We start from the raw sequence: 19,813 nt of genomic DNA on the forward strand, positions 1-19,813 counted from the left end.
CCCACCTGTTACCTTGGCAACAAGCATCTAACATTCCGCATGAATTTAGCATTCTGTATCCAGCCCAAAACAAACAGCATCTCGGGATGCGTGAAGGACGACAGATTTATAAACACGCAGGAAAGAAGCAAATTATATTTTTAACCTTGGCACACAGCATCACCGTTTTTAATATGAACTTGTGCATGAAGAATAGCGTTACTTTATGCTTGTTAGGTGTATATTTCATTTTGTGCATTGGTCAATGTAAAGGTCACAGACGGGATATTTTATTTATTGAGAAACATTTCATTCCCGATCTTTGAATGGCGACATAGAGACGTGATACAGTTGTTTTTATAAAATACATTTGACTAGATAAACTATAAAAGCTCCTGTATCTCACTTAGTGGGGCATTGGGAAAGATTCTGGGTTTTAAAAGTCTCTTTGGATAAACACATCTGAAAATTGATTTGGAAAAACTGTTACAAAGAAATGTTTTTTGTGCATTTGTGGCAATGTTAGTCCCGGTCTAAAGCAGGGCTGTGCAAAAATATTGAGATATCAAACTATCGCAATATTTTTTCCATTATGTTGTATCTATAGTCAAACCCCTACTATCGATAAACTTTTTAAAACAGTTCGTTTTAACGTCATACACAGTACATATGGCTGTTGTCACAATTGACGCGTCGGCATAAAACGTACGTTCCTTGGGATTTTTCCAGATGCCTGAATGAAAAACGCCCTTCGTCCACACTTGCATTTAACGCTTACATCCTTATACTACACATGAGTAAACGTGTAAACCTGTGTCATTTCTGTCAGGCGTTATTTACTTTCTGCCTTGTGTCAATATAGAGAAAATGCATGAGTTTTTTTTAAAGGATGGACAATGAGGTAGGGATGAGGCACAAGACTCCAAAGTTGCAAACTATCCTTGTGCTCCGCTGCCAAACAATAACTATTAAATAATCCATTTCCTAAAATGCAATCTAAAGCATGCACAAACTGACATCAACGCTATCAAACTGCAGTACACAATAGAAAATATAATGGATTTAATGAGGAGAGGGGAATTGTATGGTGGTTTACCATGTGAGGGATTCGGATGTTAAGACTACCCCAGGTTGTCCACAGCAAGTTGTATTTTCAGGTCCATTTTCTTTTAACATTTTTGATATAAAAAAGTATTGTGATATGTATTGCATCGTAACATATGATATGTATGGTAACGCAAGGCCCTGGCCAATACACAGCCCAAGTCTAAAGTCATGTACAGTAGTGTCTTTATGAAAGAGGAGTTCTTGTGATCACACACACGTGAGATGCCGGCTACAGGCTAGTTTAAGTTCCAGTGACTGAACATAGATGTGTGCCGTAGGAAACAAGAGCACGAGGTTGTTGCAGGAGGGCAGCGATTTTCTCTCCTTTATGAACAAATGCCGTCCATCAGGCACGTGATTCCCACCGGCTTTAAGTGTCCGCTGATGTGAGTCATTGCAGCTTTGTCTCTCTGTTTGAGTACAGAATCATGTACTTCAATGCAGGCGTGTTACATTTATGCCAAGCTATAAACCGATATACAAACGTGATATCTTTGGGCAGTCTGGTTTCATTTCGTTCTGTAAATTGCAGCATTTCCATTCGAAAACTCCTTTTGGATTCCCCGGTTGGCTGTGAAAGTTGAATATTTTCGGGAATGATATTTTAGTTTCCTTTTGTAAACACTGCTGTTTAATACCAAACCTCTGACTCCACGACAGTTCCGACTCAAATATGAAACTCAGGCCAGACAAACTGTTAGAGAAGCTGCCAAAGTAGAAAGCTGCATTGTGCATTTCGTTCATGATGTGGTTTAACAGAACTTTTAATGTGAGGTTGTCTCCGTATTACAGTCCAGAATACAGCAGTAAGTGAGATTCGTATATCAGCGGTTCATATGTCTGGTCCAAATCGTCCAGCAGTCTATAAATCACTTTTTCCAGCAGAAAGTTGACTTTAATGTTATGGATTTGTTCAGAATTACTTTTTGTGATGGATAGTTTGGCTTCAAAGAGATGTGCAGTGATGTCCATCACCCTTTAATTTTGGTCTTGGCTGTGCTAACCAAATACATTCATCCGTCGCCGTGTGTTCGGTTCTATCCCAGTCATGGATTTATAACACGATCAAACGTCTTCAGAAACGCAGTTACTCTTCCGTAGGACCAGAAATGACTATTAACAGTCAAGATAATATTGTTCAAAGTCAATGTAAAATCAACAATTTGTTGATGTAAATGTGGCTCGTTTTTAGTTTTCTGCCCTGGAGCCCATAGATGCACCTTTCATCTAAATTGAGTCACAAATGGTTTGTAGCTTCGTCTGTACGGACAGATCGTTTCAAGTGTCAGCCGGAAGTGTAAAAAAGACCCGTGCCGCCCCGACAGTGGATATGAATACATGTTTTGATGGGAAACAGATGGTGTGGTGAATGGGGAAGATGGAATGATACATCATTACCAGTCTTTTCCGATCGGGCCGGTCGCCTGCTGTCTTTAGCCCAGTTTCAGAAGCTCAAGTGTGAGTGAAAGGACTCTTCAGATTTATTCAGATTTCATAGACAGCGGCTTTGAATGCCGTTTGACACCTGGAGAGCTCATTACACTTTTCTGTGGAATGCATGGGTTTCTTATTATTAGGTCTGCCATTGGTTGGACAAACAGGAAGTAATCCAACAAACGGGAAAAAGAAGAAAATAAACTGTTGCTCTTTATGTAAAGTTAAATTAGGAATTGTATCTCTTTTTTTTCTTTTTCATTTTAAGGTTCATTTTAATGGATCGTTTTGCTATTTTTGCAGAAGTTGTATTAATAATTGTCATTCAGTGTAAGGGCTGTATGGCTACTCCTGTCAGCTTTGTTTACTTTTAGTGGTTGCATAACCGTCTGAGATAAACATTGTCATTTGAAGACGCTGTAAGTGTGAACCGGAGTGAATTGAAGGATGTTGTATTTTTTCTCTGTTATCGTCTAGCGCCGTAACTCAGGATTTCATTATATAGCCAGATGGCATCTGTTGTCATGGCTCAGAATTCATGCAGTCGACTCGTTCTGTGTGGCGTTAATGACTTTTCGCTTTATTGATGTGCTGAGACCCAGATCCTGGCACTTGTAACAGACAGTCTGAAATGTTGTTTTTCTTTTCATGCAGGGATGAAACAATTTTCCTTTGCGGGAGTCCGCGTGCCCTCCCGCATTCCCACAGACACCTTCTGTTCCCACTCACAATAGAAACATATAAGCTATAGAGAGTAATGCTCGAATCTGAGCACTTTAACCACTTTTAAACAAGCGAGGAATCAAGTTTATCTTCTGAAACCGTTTGTAACTTCTTAAACTTTCTTTCAGTCTAAGCGTAGCAGAATTGAATGTGATCATTGTGACTGCTAATGTGATTTCGAAAGACAACTGAAACTGTTAAAAAAGCCAAATAAATGTATCTTCTCTGGCCTGTGGAAACTGGAACCGGTACCTTGACCTGTGTCTTGCGTCGCCATGACGATGCCTCCTAAAGCATCTTGGCAGGAGCCGTTCCCGCATTCTTGCTCTTTATTCTATTTGCAGTATCCTCCTGCACGTCTTTTAGGCTAAAAAAAAGAAGTCAAACATCCGATTTTCAACCGGAGCGCAGCCCTTAGGTTACGGACGCAGCGACATGCAGCGGTTACCGTTAGCAACACCAAACGCAGACATGAGTTGATGTCGGGGGGAGTTTATGGCACTTAAATTCAAGACTGTTAGCTAACCGGTGATGATGTAATGCGATTGAAGGTGCAGTTGCAATCAAAACATTATAACTGGATTTATATTGCGCCATCCGCACATGCATTTAAAAATGCTTCGCTAAAGATAGTTGCTTTGTAAACTGTTGCCAGAGTATTGCTGCATCTCACTTCAAAATACTGTTTTGAATCTAACATAAGCCTCCTCAGGATTTAGGTTTTCTTAAACAATTGTCTACCAAAAGCATATGCTTTTTAAAGGTGCTTTGATTTAAATGCCACCAATGTTTTTCGCGTTCCTCTGAGACTTAAACTTATGATTTTACCATCAGTTTGACATTTACAAAGGATTTTCTAACAGTGCAATATTAAAAAAGCAATACAATGAACATCCTACTGACTATAGCGTGATTCATTCTGATATGTGTGAGATATTTCACTCTCTGTTGAGTCATTCACTAATGATGTGTTGGGTTTTTCAGATGAGATAAGATTCATTCATTTAATGTGTCATTTAACATTTATGATTCATCTAGTCCCAGCCGGATCATTAAGTTGAAGCCTGGCAGTAGCATCGTAAAATTAAACGAATCATTTGATGGATACCTCTGAAATGATGTTTTCAGATTTACAGTCTGATCCAATGATATGACTTTAAGATGTTGATGTTGCTGAATTCAGATTTTAGAGATTGTTATAAAGAGTAACTAAATGACATTTAATGCAGTGTGTAATGTTGCTGTGTGTGAATGTAAGCGGTCTGCCAAGTAGTAAAGCGGAAAGTGAGCGAATAACAAAGTTTGGAAAAAAGGAGTCGACTCTGAATCACACGAACGAGTCGTCTGTCGTTCTAATTTCAGTTCCGGGTCAGATTTGTGTCACTCGGTTTTAATGCCCGCCTACTTTCCATTTGTGACACTGCACACGGTAGACCAATCACAGCAGACTAGACCAACTGACCAATCAGATCAGGGTGGGCTGACAGAAAGGAGGGGATTGAATCGCCGAACGAATCATTGAGAGTCAGTCAAGAAGTAAGTTAATAAAAACTGCCTTTTGTTAGAAAATGTGTTTTTATACCGTGTATGTACGTAAACTTGTTGTTGGACACGCCATACACCAAAGTAGGACCTTAAAAAATCACTAAAACATTAACATTGTGTTCATTTGTTAAAATTATCCAGTGCAAGATTTAGATCTTATCGAGAATTGACATTTTTGTTAAAGAGATTTTAATACCAAACTTTTTTTTGGTTAAACGTTATGAGCAAAGGTTATGGATTGAAGCTTTGCTCACCACAATTTACATCGTACAAAACTTTATTTGGTCTAGATCTAGAGTGATCAAAAGTGTAAGGTGCCGTATTGACCCAGTTTATTAAAGAGAGAGAGAGGCTGGTTTGAAGAGGGCATAAAGGCACGCTGACCTTTCAGAAAGGTCACCCACGTTTCTGCAGAGACCGTATGTGAATGGCACACGCTTCGTCCGTTTCTCTCCAAATCTGAATGCCCATTGAAACACGACAACATTGTTTATTTTTTAAAGAACCTTTTAAGAGAATGTATTATCCGGGTCACGTCAATTATCGTCGTCTCGTATTCTTCTCCTGAGAATAGGAGCTGAATGGACCAACTATTGCGACTCTATTAAACTGTTGTGTAAGCAGTGGCATGTAAATGTTGAGTGCATTGCATTGTGGGATAGTTCTGTATGTAGCGTGCTCTGCAGGCACTTATTATGTCATGTTATCTCTCTCTCTCGCTTGCTCGTGGCTTGACAAATAGTGTTTACAACCAATTAGTGTGATTTGTAATCTGCTTGTTTGCCATCAATGTGCTGGACTCGAGAAAACACTTGTTGATTTTATCGCTTCAGTACAGAAATCCTTACTGAATTTCCCTGGACAACTCTGGATGTGACCAAATCAACTGGATCTGATGTGTTTTTGGATTTAGATGTTGACAACACAACTTGAAAGTCAAGTGAATTTTCATTTACATGAAAATATTGCCTTTTGACCATTTAAAGCTGTAGTCTGTTTTCAGTCTTGAACACTGATTTTCAGTGTAACTAATTTTTGGTTTATTTCTATATTTCTGGTTCATATATCTTTATCATTTTGTGATAGTTTTTTTGCTAACTCTGTTCTTTAAAGCCTGTGGCAGGAAGAGTAAATTCTCAGAAACAAGCGTCTGTGATTTTCTGTAATGTTCTGCTTCTTCCCGACGGCTTTCAGAATGACGCAGCTGAAAATACACTATAAACTCTGTTTCCTGTGTTCTCTTTAATGTATAACCTGTACTCCATTCATTCAGTTCTGCCATTTGGGGCTCTCTTACAGAATGCTAGAGAAAAACAAGCTCTGATCTTTTTGATCTGCATACACTTTTTTTATAGAGATTTTCATCTAAAAACCAGTTGTTTTACTGCATACATTTACATTTAGTCATTTAGCAGACGCTTTTATCCAGAGTAGGGGAAAACAATACAAGCAATTTGTGCAACAAAAGACTAAATTACTTAATGTGTTTTTCTCAGAATGAAAGAGCTCAGTGTATTTTGACAGGTGAAACGTATGAGCGTCTCTGTAAGGAACCCAAACGGTTTGTCCACAGCTGGACGCTGGTTCTCCAGTACACCTGCTTTCCCCCCAGGCCTGGAGGTATAGACCAGACACAGGCTTTCCATTCCTCCCCTTGGGTGTACTGCCGATGTGACGGAAGCAAGTGAAGTGTGACTTTCTCGCTCAAACGCACTTCTGAGTGACAGAGAGAGAGAGAGATGGTGAAGAAGAGGGTGAACTATTTTTATCCAGTGTGCTGTAGGTCATGTATGTACGAGTCCTTGTGGCATGTATGCGTGACAGACATAATGTTCTATGTTGTCACATGTCTTGCTAGCGTGATCAAGTGTAAACTAGGGCTGAAAGATGTATGTTTATCGTATATACAGTGTTTTTTGACAAATATTGTGAATATGCTTGTGGCAAATTTAGTGCAGACCCAGGCTGTCAGTGAAAGTGTGCAAATGTTAACATTACAGCAATAAACAGAAAAAACGTAAAAAGACAAAAGATCAGTGTCGAAAAGGGTAACTTTTTTAAACTTGCCTCCGATTCACAGTTGTAAGTATATAACAATGATTTATAATTTGAGATGACTTTGTGACTTCAATTCATTCATAGAACAGTGTTTTATATTTCAAAGAATCTTGATAATAAAGGCTGAAGTTGCGGATTGCGGCTTTTAATAAAACGCTAGACAGAAGACAGCAATAAATAAATGAGCTATATCACAGTGTCATGATGTCAGCAAGATATACGTGTCAAAGAAAAAAAGTTGAATGTTTTAACCTATACGGGAAATGAACTTTTTTATGTCACATTGACTGTTTTTCGTTCTCCTTGGACGACGTGATCCTTCATTCCACTCTCTTCTTTGTTTATTGCTCTTGAATTCTCTTCTTTTAAACTCAGCTGAAAGTGATGTCATTTGTTGAATTGATGTCAAAACTTTAAATGCAGGATCTTCAGGGACTAACGTGCACTCTGCTTTGGTGCCGTGCGTGTTGGTTAATTTATTGTTGCCAAGGTAACGTTCCCTGACGAAGGATGCTTATGACATTAAGAGCTGCTTTTTCATCCATCATCCATCCAGACGCTGGTGGGCATGTGTGGGTATGTTGATGCATCTTATCAAGATTTTTTGTGTCTCAAGGCTCCTCCACAGTAGTAGATTGTTGTGGGTGGTTGCCAGGGTGTGACTGAGTGGTTGCTAAGGTGGTTTGGGCGGCTGCAATGAAAGATGTTGCTTGAAACGGCACTCTTTAAATTGATTCTAATGAGCATACTATGAATATGAATTTCTCTCCATCACCACACATCAGATGACTGATATTCATATGTATTTTTTGATATACGTTTGCAGGCAAGATGATTGATGGTGTTTGATGATCAAAATGTCGTCCACCTTTAATAGAAATGAAATTCTGACGTACATCATGACAGTATTGTTGTAATGAATGTGAATGATGCAGAGTTTCAGGCCGAACTATACAAAAAACTGGTATTTCAAATCAAACTTATAGTCTTTGTTTTTTTAGTTTCATTTAGCTTTTTTGTGCTTTGAATGAGTTTAGTTTTTAGCAATGTGCTTTCATAATTGTATTAATTTATATGGCTGTATAAATTGTTTTTATGCAAATCAAATGACAATAATTTATGATTTGTTCTGTTTTTAGTTTATTTATTTCCCATTCATAATTTGTCTTAATTGAATGCCCAGTCAACATTAGTAATTTTCATCATGGTTTCAAATCAAATTCAGTCCTATGTTATATCTCATTGCGATGAACAGAAATATTTTTGAGTTTCAATGTGCAATGTGCTCGATGTTTCCACATGTTACCCAGCGGTTCTGAGACACAGAATCCTGTTGTGTGCACTTATCAGGGCTAAACGGCCATTCTGTTGAGTGAACGGCCTCCTCTGTGCTGGGAATTGTGTTTACTGAATCGTCTGGGCATTATGTCAAGAGAGGAAGAGGGTGGAGAAGAGCAGGGGGTGGGCTGGTGGGTGTCTGTACGCGCTTGTGATCAGGGCGTATGACTGGAGAACGCTGGCGTGACTTCTACATGTTTGGATTAGTGATGAAGTAGAGAGAAGGGAGAAGAGAGAGAGGCGGCGGTGATGGAGTAGAGACCGTGAGGGAGAGAGGCATGTTGAAGTTCAGCACCACCCCTCGCTCAAGGTGTGTATAGTTGTGTGTGTGTGTTAAGGGTGAGGTTTGTGTGCTTCTGATGGTGAGTTCTGGTTTAAGAAGGTTGATGGAGCGTCTGAAGTCCTCTTGGTGCTTTTTCTGGTTGTGTGTGTTGTTCTGTTTGGCTTGTGAGTGGATTCTGCTGGAAGGTCCAGATATGTTCTGGTTTCATATGAATTAAACGGATTATGTGATGGATGTGTTCGACTATCCTCTGGTGAGACAGAAGACTAAACCAACAACACACCAGCAGTTTTCTAAAAAAAGAAATAACATCTTGAGCTTTGAATTTTTTTCTGCAGGGCTTGATGCAAATCACACTTTTTCTTTTGCATATTCTGGTTTCAAAATTGCAAATTTTAAACCGCTGTTTGATGTTAGAAGGTTTGGAGCAAACACCTCTATAACGTTTTCACCATTTCTCATGTGTTTTCTCTCCCACAGTCACAATGAGCGGAAGGTGACCTGCAAACATCCAGTCACTGGCGTTCCGTCGCAAGACAACTGCATCTTTGTCGTCAACGAACAGTGAGTCATTTCTGCATCTCTCTTCAATGGCCCTTCACAGTTTTCTTCTGCGTTCACGCAGAAACAGAACGCTTTGTCTGAAAGTCACAAAACTAAATCAATATAATGATTCATGCCGGCTGTGGCGTCTCGCTGGAGCCGGACATCTCTGGATGTTTTTGGAGTGTAATGGATGCTTTTAGGACGCATAATGACTAGAATGGGGAAATTAAAGAGGACACATTCAGATTCGAGACAAATAACTCCAAAGATGTTATTTCTGTGCCACTCGGACTATAAAGGCCTCATTATTCTCCATCAGTTCGCTGATGGCCACAATTGTGAGTGAAAACCTTATGAAAACACGTCCGAGTCACATGTCATCCTTAAACTCAAAAGAAATGATTGTATTTTAGCTTTAAGTAAATAAACCCAACAACCCTAGGACTTTTAAGATGCATTTGCATGCTATTATTTATTACTTACAAATAACGATCAGTAATATTGTAAGAGAGTTACATTAAAGTTATTTATTTTTAATCACATTAAAAGAAATACCAAACATAAGAGGAGTTCAGGTATATTGGGAACAGAGTTGGTTTAGTTTTCACTTTAAATACTATTTAATTTCTCATTTTCATGTTAATTTTAGTTTACTTTTTGTTATTTTGTTATGTGCTTTACATGTTTATTTTTCTATGATTTACATGTTTATTACCATATACGTTTTTTGGTTTTATATATATATGTGTATATATTAAATGTTTTAATAGGTTTGTTTTAGTTAACTTTAATTACCTGTATTGGGACGGTCAAGACTGACCAAGATGTATCCTGAGTTTTTTTTTGTGAGATTCACAGCCTGTCTGCTGATGTGTGTGCATGTGTTACTATGTGTGTTTGTTCGCCATTGGAAAAAAAGTGAACTGTGAATAATAAACCCCCCCCCTATCTTCACACAAATCCACCACCAATTAACAGGCCAACAATCGCTTGAGACACATGAAAACCATTACGCTGGATATCCTCGGATAAAACCAGAGCCTACAGGGAGTAAAGTCATGAGTCAGTCTGGGAAATGTCGTCCTCTTCTTCACAGCTCACCTCTGCCTGTCCAACACCGCTGCTCTCCTGATAATTGGCCGGCCGGATGCTTTGAAAGTGCTGAAGAAAGACATCTCGTCTTTATCTCTCGCTCTTCTCTCCTGTGTCCTCCAGCAAAGTGAAGAACTTTTCCCGTCCTGTTGCGGATAAAACCGCAGAGCTTCCAGTTTAATATCGGTCCTGTAGATCAAATCTGTTGTGTTGGAGGAAAGCACAAGACGCCTCATTTAATAGCAATTGAAGGTTTAATTGTCAGATGTTTACTTAGCCATGTGTCAATCCAAACACCAAAAACTTGGGGTTTTTGTTTGTTGAACACAACTGCAGAAGTTCAGCACTCTCTTTAGAAGTCTCACACAAATAACACACAAGTGAAGTACTATTATGGTGCTTCTTTCAGATGAAATGAAGTGTGAGAGAATTACAGGTTAGACGTTCTTCAAAGTTCAGCCCTGCTGCTTTTTCAGGACCCGTTTCAATTATCACCTCCATCACACTTGTAATGCAGTGAGGTAGATGCGAATGAGATTTACACCTAGTTTTACTAAGTGTTAGTTTTACGCTACATGAGAGTCTCACTGTAAGGTGTGCATGTGTGCACGCGAGATTTCACTGTGTGATGTCACGCATCCCCTGATTCCTCACAGCAGAGAACGTGACAAAACTGAGTTGGTCGGCCATTGGATTGGTTGTCAGAATCTCTTCGGTTGCCTGTAATACAAGATTCTGTGCCCCTCCCACCTCTGTCTCAATTGTTATCTGATGATTAGATTCGGGTAAGAGATACGATGATGGATATACATCTTAGTCGTATGGCACAGTTAATTTTGTAATGATGAATAACAGGTGCTCTTAGATGTCAGATTGAATCAGATACGTTTTTTAATTTGCAGTTACTCAACAAAGATTTACTTCACATCTCGTCCAAACCCAATCTGCTTATCTGACAGATAAAGCATTGCTTCTTAACATCACCGATGTGTCTTAATCAGCTGGACAATAATGTTTTCTGGGCTATCGACAGACAGAGATTGATGTATCTGCCACGGACGAACCAAATGCAGATGCTTTTTTTATCCTCTCCTCTGCACGTCTCACATTTGCCTGAAATGCACATATATTTAGCATATGATGCATTGTAAATTGTGGTTAATGCATATTAATGTATGATTCTTTTACATGACTTAAGATGAGGTTTGTTATCTTGGGGAATGTAAGTTTGAATGTCCGTATCTAATCTGCATGATTGATGTAATGAATCCTCTTGCGGTCACTATTTCCATGTCCGCTTCTCGAACCCACTGCTTTAAAATGGAGTGGGAGAAGATGCTTTCCCAGCTTCTCGAGTATGCTAATGCAGGAGGCTAATGGGTTTAAATGGTGCTCTAAAGCTTTACTTTCCTGATAACAAGGTTACAGCCCCACAGTCCCCAACCTTTTACACCCACACACTCGCCTCGTTCTTATGGTTTCCTTCTCGCTTTAAACAAGAATGAAACCTTTCTAATCTCTTTCAGATTGTAGGTGGGAGATTTGTCACAGTGTTCTTGTGCTAGACATAGGCACTCATGCTATGAGGTGACAACATCAGACAAGCATCATTGTTTCCAATTACAGTGAAACCTCATTAGATCAGCTGGTACATTTTTTTCCTCATTGTGTCTTGATATCTAAGGCTGGAGTATAATAGTTCCCCTTCAGTCGGTCTCTCGACGTTGTGAGAGACTGACTGGGGTTTGATCTTGAGAACCTACCTTCTCCGAGATAATTAATTAATAAAACGCCAATGGGCTTGGCGAATGGCACGCGCACGCCAGTCTCCGCCCCGTGCATACGGGTATAAAGGAAGATGGCGGCGGTCATTCACTCATCCTTTGTTCTTCGGAACCTGTGTGTTTGCTGATGCTACACACGATACTCGACTTCGAGAAAAACCTGCTGGATTTATGACGCGGAGCAGCGGACTTCTCCTTTCGGTGGACTTCCCCTGGGCGTTTCGGCAGAAGGCTACAGACCTTAAGAGGTAAGTCCCTCCGGCTACGAGCATGTTTCGTAGCTGTATCCTTGGGTGCGACAGACTCATCCCGGAGTCTGACGGCCATGATTCCTGTGTCACTTGCTTGGGGCTCAAGCATGCTGAGGCAGGTTTTCACTGGTGCAATGTCCCGTGTGTGCGGACATAGCAATCAGGGTGTTGCGGTCACGGTTGGCTACGTTCTTTCGAGCGCTGCCACCACCCCGTCTGTTTCCCAGGCGTGTTCAGCTGCCGTTTCGGCGAGGTTGACCGCTTTGGCGAGCGGCGGGGGTGATTTAGGGACGCGATAGATGTCGCTCCGTCAGCTTCACGCTCGCGGACCATCTATACCTCTTCACGCTCACCTGGTTCGTCCCCTACGAGCGGCAGACGGCCGTCTCATAGTGGTAAGACTTCGCACACGGATGATGACGCTATCTGTGTCGCTGCGTCGGACAGCTGCCTGCTGGCATCGGATGCGGAAGAGAGCTCCGGAGGAGACTCGGGCTAAGATGTCGGCCATGCTTTCCCGGGCAGCCGCGTGCATCGGGTTGCAGGGTGTAACAACATCCTCGCCGGAACGCTCGCGGCTAGATGCGCGGTTTCGGGGGCGTGGTCAAAAGCCACGCCCCGCTCCGTTACCATTTTTCCCGGAGGTGCATGACGAGCTCGCCAAGTCCTGGAATGCGCTCCTTTTGGCGCGTTTCAGGCCGGAGGGCTCTGTGGCTGTGACTTCCCTGGTTGGTGGGGCGGCTAGAGTCTATGTTGACGTTCCCCGCGTGGAGCGTGCAGTCGCGGGCCACTTGTGCCCGCAGACAGCTGCCACTGGGGGGGGCTCGACCTAGACTCCCGTCCAGAGCACGTAAGCTCTTCGACACTCGTCGAAGACTTGCAGTGCTGCTGGACGAACCGCCTCTGCTCTCCACGCCATGGCGGTCCTCCGGGTTTTTCAGGTAAGTCCTGAAGGATTTGGACGACTGGAAGTTCGACCCAACTCGTATGAGAGCTACGTACTGCCACAGACCTCGCGCTACGAGCGACGAAGGCCACGGCACGTGCACTGGGTCGGTCGATGTCCACATGGTGGTCCAAGAGAGGCATCTGTGGCTTAGTCTTGCGCAGGTGAGCGGCGCCCAGAACGTCGGTTCTGGATGCGCCCATCTCGCAAGCAGGGCTGCTTGGTGATACCGTGGAGGACGGCAGTTCTCCGCGGTCTGGCAGACTGAGGCGATCGAACAGATCCTGCCACGCGGCAACGTGCCCGCCAACAGGTCGGCATGGTCTCGGGCACAGTCTGGTTCCCAGCAGCCCTGCCCTCCCGCGGCGGCCCTCCGGTTAAGGAACCTCCCAGAGGACGACCCACCAGAGGTGGACCCCCGCGGAAGAGGGCATCTGTTCCCCGTCAGCAGCCCGCCAAGAGGCTCTTTAAAGCGGCCCTGACGGGACGAACCAGGGGGAGATTTTACTGGGCCCGAATCCCGGCCTTTCCAATGCCGGATCGGAAAAAGACGCTGCCTGCCGCGTTCCATCGAGTCTGGGCCCTTTTCAGGGTCCGGCGCCCACATACTCTCAAAGAGACAAATCTCCCCTGGGTTTTCCTCCACAACACTCTCGTCCAGACGGTGTATGGGATGGATCGGGCCGCCGACCGCAATCTCCTCCGGACATTGCGTTGGGCCGCCTGAAGCAGGTAAACATACAGAGCCGTCAACCTCCCTGGGGGTCCCCCCTGTGCGAGGTGACCGTACTGTCAGCCACCGAACCAGCCTCCCCCGGCACGGTGAGGCAGATTGTCCCTCTGGTCCCGTTGTCACGGTTCTTGGGCGCTTGGTAGCGCACCAGCCCGTCACACTGGATAGAGAGGACGGTCCGTCTCGGTTACTCGATCCAATTCGCCAGGCGCCCCCCCCAAGTTTCGTGGCATTCTGTACACCTCGGGGCGAGGAGAGAATGCTTCCGTACTTCGGCAGGAGGTCGCCGCCCTTCTGGCGAAGGGTGCGGTCGAACCCGTCCCTATAACCGAGATGTCGTCCGAGTTTTACACTTCATCGTGCCCAAAAAAGGGCGGGGGGCTGCGGCCCATTTTTGGATCTGCGGCACCTGAACAAGCACCTGCACAAGCTGCCGTTCAGAGTGCTGACGCAGAGGCGCATCCTGGGCTCGGTACGTCACCAGGATTGGTTCGTGGCAATCGACCTGAAGGACGCGTACTTTCACGTCTCTATTCTCCCCCGACACCGGCCGTTCCTACGGTTCGCGTTCGAGGGAAGGGCGAATCAGTACAGGGTCCTGCCATTCGGTCTGGCCCTGTCTCCACGGGTTTTTTCCAAGCTAGTGGAGGCTGCCTTAGCTCCTGGCAGGGAGCAAGGCGTGCGAGTGCTAAACTATCTTGACGACTGGCTTGTCTTGGCACACTCGCGAGATGTGTTGTGCACGCACAGGGACCTTGTGCTTCGGCACCTAGACCGTCTAGGCCTCCGGGTCAACCAGGAGAAGAGCAAGCTCTCCCCCGCGCAGAGCACCTCTTACCTCGGTATGGAACTAGACTCTGTCCGTATGTCAGCACGTCTCACCAACGAGCGTGCACAGTCAGTGCTGCGTTGTCTGAGGTTGATCAGTCAGAATCCCTCGACGCCGCTGAAGAATTTTCAGAGGCTCCTGGGGCACATGCCGTCCTCGACGGGGGTAATCCCTCTCGGGTTGATGCACATGCGGCCGCTTCAGCACTGGCTACAGAGTCGGGTTCCCTGGACGGCGTGGCACGCCGGCACCAGGCGGATTACGGTAACGCCTCAGTGCCTTCGCACTCTCTTACCCTGGTCAGACTTGACGCTCGGACAGGTTTCGAGGCGTGTCGTGGGAACGACAGACGCCTCCCTGCAAGGGTGGTGTGCGGTGTGCAAGTGGGCACGCAGTATCGGGGCGGTGGACAGGTCCCCGACTGCGTGGGCATATCAACTGCCTAGAGTTGTTGGCAATCCTTCTGGCACTGAGGAGGCTCCAGCCCCTCGTGCAGGACAAACACGTGCTAGTCCGGTTGGACAGCACGACTGCCGTAGCGTACATCAATCACAAGGCGGCATACGCTCACCGCAGTTATCACAACTCGCCCGACGCCTCCTCCTTGGGAGTCAGCAGGTGAATCCCTGCGGGCCACGTTTCTTCTGGGCAACCTGAACCAGACAGCCGATGCGCTCTCTCGACAGTGTACTCCCCACGGAGAGTGGCGACTCCATCCCCGTGCAGCCCGGCTCATGTGGGAAGCGGTTCGGCAGGCACAGGTGGACCTGTTGCCTCCCCGGACTCCACCCATTACCCGCTATGGTATTCCAAGACCGAGGGTCCCCTCGGCACGGATGCCCTAGCACACAGCTGGCCGCGGGACAAGCGGAAGTACGCCTTCCCCCCCAGTGAGCCTCCTTGCACAGGTCCTGTGCAAGGTCAGAGAAAGGGGCATCAGGTTCTGGTGAGTGGTGCCATACTGGCCCAACCAGACCTGGCTCTCGGATCTGGTAGATCTGACGACAGCCCCCCTGGCCCATTCCCCTGACGAAGGACCTTCCGTTGCAGGGGAAGGGCACGTTGTGGCACCCCAACGCAGGCCTCTGGAACCTCCATGCCTGGCCCCTGGACGGGACGAGGGCTTGCCCGTTAGCGGTCCGGGAGACTGTCTTACAGGCTAGAGCCCCGCCTCTAGGCGGTCATACGCTTATAAGTGGCGCCAATTGTCCTGGTGTTCTCCCCGGGAGGAGAACCCGCGGAGTTGCCTGATCGGATCAGTGCTGACCCGCAGGTAAGTATCCCCGTCAGCACAACCTGGTCACCAGGTTCCTCAGGAGCGCGAGAAGGGTGTGTCCACCCTGGCCGCGCTCCGTACCCTCTTGGGACCCTAATGGGGTCCTACAGGGCCTTGGTACGGCCCTGGTGAGCCCCTAAGTATTGCCAATCTTCCTCAGTCGGATGAAAGATGCACTCTTTGTGGCGCTCACCTCCATCAAGAGGGTGGGGGACCTACAGGCATTCTCTGTGTCCCAAAGGTGCCTGGAACTCGGGATCGGTAATTCTCACGTGGTCCTGAGATCCTATCCCGACAACGAGCCCAAGCTTCCCACTACTCCCTTCCGGGACCAGGTGGTGAACCTGCAGGCGCTCCCCTCCGGAGAGGAAGACCCAACCTTTCTATGTGTTGTGTCCAGTACGCGCGCTGCGCCTCGGTCTGGACCGCACACAGAGCCTCAGAAGCTCTGAGCAGCTCTTTGTCTGTTCTGGGAGACGGCACCCGGGGGGGGCTGTCTCCAAACAGAAGTGGCGCACTGGGTACCAATCCCAGGATCGCCGTGCCCGCTGGCAGTGAGAGCCCACTCCACTCGTGGGCACTGGCACAGGGCGCCTCTCTGGCAGACATTGTAGAACTGCGGGTTGGGCTACGCCCAGTACCTTCACGAGATTTTACAATCTCCACGTGGAACCAGTTGCAGCACATCCCTTAAACGCCGCCAACGTTTAGGGTGGGCTCCTGGTTTGGGCGTACGCCTGCGAAAGCGCCTTCTCCCCTCACCAGGTGAGACTAGTGCGCTATTGTAGCCTACCTACTTTCCCCTCTCGGGCGAAGTATAGGCATTCCATCCATCACTAAGCATTGCACTTGGTAACAGACTGGGCGGAGCCGTCTGTTAGAACCAGGTCCGTTACAGGTAGAGTCATCCCTGCTCAGGCAGACCCCTGTATTAGGACTAGTGCCCCATACGTAGTGACTCCCCTTTGGGTCGTCCCGTGTGTTGAATTCCTCACTCAGGATTTCCCGATTGGTGAATCTGTGACCTCCCCGCCGGTGGTAATCCCACCTGGATTGTCCCCCTATTCGGGCTAACACCGTTCCGCATGTTGTTCTCCCCGCCGGGGAGACCATGTCATGTCTCCACATGTACCTCCCCTCCGGGTAGGATGTGGCCTCCGTAGCACACTCTTCTAAGAGGAGAGCAGTGTTTCCCCAGTGTTCGGCTCCGGACAGCTCCTCGCTACTAGAGGCGTACGCCACTGTCCGTGAGGCCGTCAGTAGAGGCTTCTCGGTATGACCAATACTATATGACTGGAAGATTACGTCTCGCGGTAGCACTCTGGGACTCGCTAGCCCAGTCAGGGTCGCTCCGCTAGAGGTCGTGATATCGGTGCAAGCGCTGTGGCGTTTAAGATTGATCCCCAGTCAGTCTCTCACAACGTCGAGAGACCGACTGAAGGGGAACGTCTCGGTTACGTCTGTAACCTCGGTTCCCTGATGGAGGGAACGAGACGTTGTGACTTCATGCCACAACGCTGCACCGAATCACTGCAGTGAACGGGAGTGCCCTCTCAGGTTCCTCAGTACAAAGGGTGAGTGAATGACCGCCGCCATCTTCCTTTATACCCGTATGCACGGGGCGGAGACTGGCGTGCGCGTGCCATTCGCCAAGCCCATTGGCGTTTTATTAATTAATTATCTCGGAGAAGGTAGGTTCTCAAGATCAAACCCCAGTCAGTCTCTCACAACGTCTCGTTCCCTCCATCAGGGAACCGAGGTTACAGACGTAACCGAGACGTTTTCAACCTGCCTTCTATAGATATGTATAGATGCCACGTGAACAGACATGTTGATGTGTCCGCCATCTTGGTACAGTCAACATTTAAGTTTCAGTTATCACTCTCAGTAAAAATTTACAAGTTTTACAAAATTCTTCAACATTTCCCTGCCTCTGGTTTTAAAACCACCAACATTTAAATGTAAAGTTATTGGGAAACCTTTAACAGGTGTTTGTTTGTGTCTTTGTTAACTCTATATTACAGGTTTTAAACTTTGGTGGCCTTTATCTTTTTGTGTTATGTTATCAGTTATAATGTTTGGGTCTACATAACAGCAGGTAACATTTGATATTCATGCAGTAAATTTATCCTTGAGTGTTCACAGACTGGCTTTGACTGTTCCAATATGGCGGACGACTTATGCATAGTGGCACAAAAAAAACTGATGAGGCATCTTTATATTTATGCTGTTCTTTTATTTATAGTAGCAGACAAAATATCATTATACAGTCGTGTAAATATATTCATGTATTAATCGTTATCTGAAGGTTTGAATGATGGCCTCCTGTTGTCTACCGGTTTTTATCAGAGAGGTGATAACAGCAATCAGATTGCACACAGGCTGATTACATTAGCACACAGATAGTGAAGTTGAGTTTGGCATTCAGGGTACATCAGATTACAGCCGCTTTCAGTATTGAAACCATCTGGAGTCCAACTGAGATGATGACTCCATTGAACATCATTTTTATCCTTTCATTTCTTAACATCTTCAACTGTATCTTTTTATGATTTACATGTGTTATCGCAGCCCTGCTGGAAAAACAACCTCATCAGGTGGTCAAGCTGGGTTTTGGGACATGGTGATCTCACCCGTGTCCCCACTTATAAACCAACTTGGACCGGCTTAACGGCACTGTGTAAAACCAGCTTTCCTGTGAAACCGGTTTCACCTGGATTTTACAGCAGGGCTGCCATAAATCTTCATGATGGTTTGATTGAGTTTCTGGTGAATGTGTGTCATGAACCCCAGATGACTGTGCATTTGGTTCATTGTTTTTCCTTTTCTGTTTTCTAGCCTGAATTGTGGGAAACCTGTCCATCCTGTTTTAAGCAGGTAATGCTTAGCTGGCTAAAGGTTGCCTTTCCGCCATCTTTTGTCTTAAGCTTCAGCCGCTTCTTTTATAGAAACGGAGGCTCCATTCATCTCTGGTTGTTTTGCACTTCTGTCTCATTAATTCTGCTCATCCACTAACTCAAGGCACTGTTTGAATTGGATTGCCTGATATCCTGCTATGCATTGCTAATGTGAAGATATGCAAGATTTATGTTTGCCGTCCGATTTGTCTTGCCCACATTGAATATGAATCACCGATCACGTTGCGCTTTTAAGGACGATACGTTCAGTCTCCGTCAGAAACGAATAATGTTGTCCTCCGTCACTTCGGCAGGGGTTCTGTGATCCCACGCGTTAGCAATGAGACTGAGTATGTAAACAGTCCTGTCAAGCGTTGGACGGAGATGAAACGATAATTAATCTGGATTCAAATGCGCCGTTATGGGTCTTGACGTGCACGTGGGCCCTGTCTTAGATAACAGGTGAACGGTTTCTGATAACATTAAGGGGAGTTGCTTTCAACAGTTCGGTGGTACCTGCTTTTTCTTTGTTAAAACAAAGTGCCTTTTATTAAAGGTACAAGATAATGAAATAAGTTACTATAATTACGTCAAAGCGTTAAGTAGAACAATGAGATTTTGAGCCTTTTTGTTCCAGAGCGGACATGCAAGAAAAAGCCCAGAATGCTGCGCTCTTGTTTTTTTTGGGTAACATCTGGCGTACAAAGTAGGACGACAAATCAGGCTTCCAGATTTCTTCTTTAAAGGCTGTGCAGGAAGATGCAAATCAAACACAAAATCACAACTGATCCTATTCACTAATTCATGAATGATATAGGGCTGCACAGTATATTAAAGTTATCAATGCATATTGCAATGATTTGCAATAACTGAATAACTTATGTGTTGGTTATATCGTTTTTAAATATATTTAAGTTGTCTTTCCAAACAAGGCATTGTCAAAACACATTACATAAGCTATATTCTTCATTATCGTGCAGTCCTAAATGAAA

General features: G+C 45.2%; 1 protein-coding gene across 16 annotated transcripts in view; it reads left to right on the forward strand.

Moving 5' to 3' along the window:
* Positions 1-19,813, forward strand: part of plekha5 (pleckstrin homology domain containing, family A member 5) — an 82,475-nt gene that overhangs the window by 42,042 nt on the left and 20,620 nt on the right. For 8 of the 16 annotated variants that reach the window (XR_013786532.1, XM_079454634.1, XM_079454635.1 and 5 more), the window contains exons 4-5: positions 8,948-9,031; positions 18,763-18,801. Coding sequence is in view for 15 of the 16 variants with exons in the window: in XM_079454634.1 (XP_079310760.1) it covers positions 8,948-9,031; positions 18,763-18,801 (123 nt within the window). In the remaining variant the exon portion in view is untranslated. The remainder of the gene's footprint in view (positions 1-8,947; positions 9,032-18,762; positions 18,802-19,813) is intronic. The other 8 variants (XM_079454632.1, XM_079454633.1, XM_079454636.1 and 5 more) reach the window with 1 other exon arrangement.

The sequence above is a fragment of the Barbatula barbatula genome, assembly GCF_947034865.1.
Source record: "Barbatula barbatula genome assembly, chromosome: 4".
Classification (NCBI taxonomy): Eukaryota; Metazoa; Chordata; class Actinopteri; order Cypriniformes; family Nemacheilidae; genus Barbatula; species Barbatula barbatula.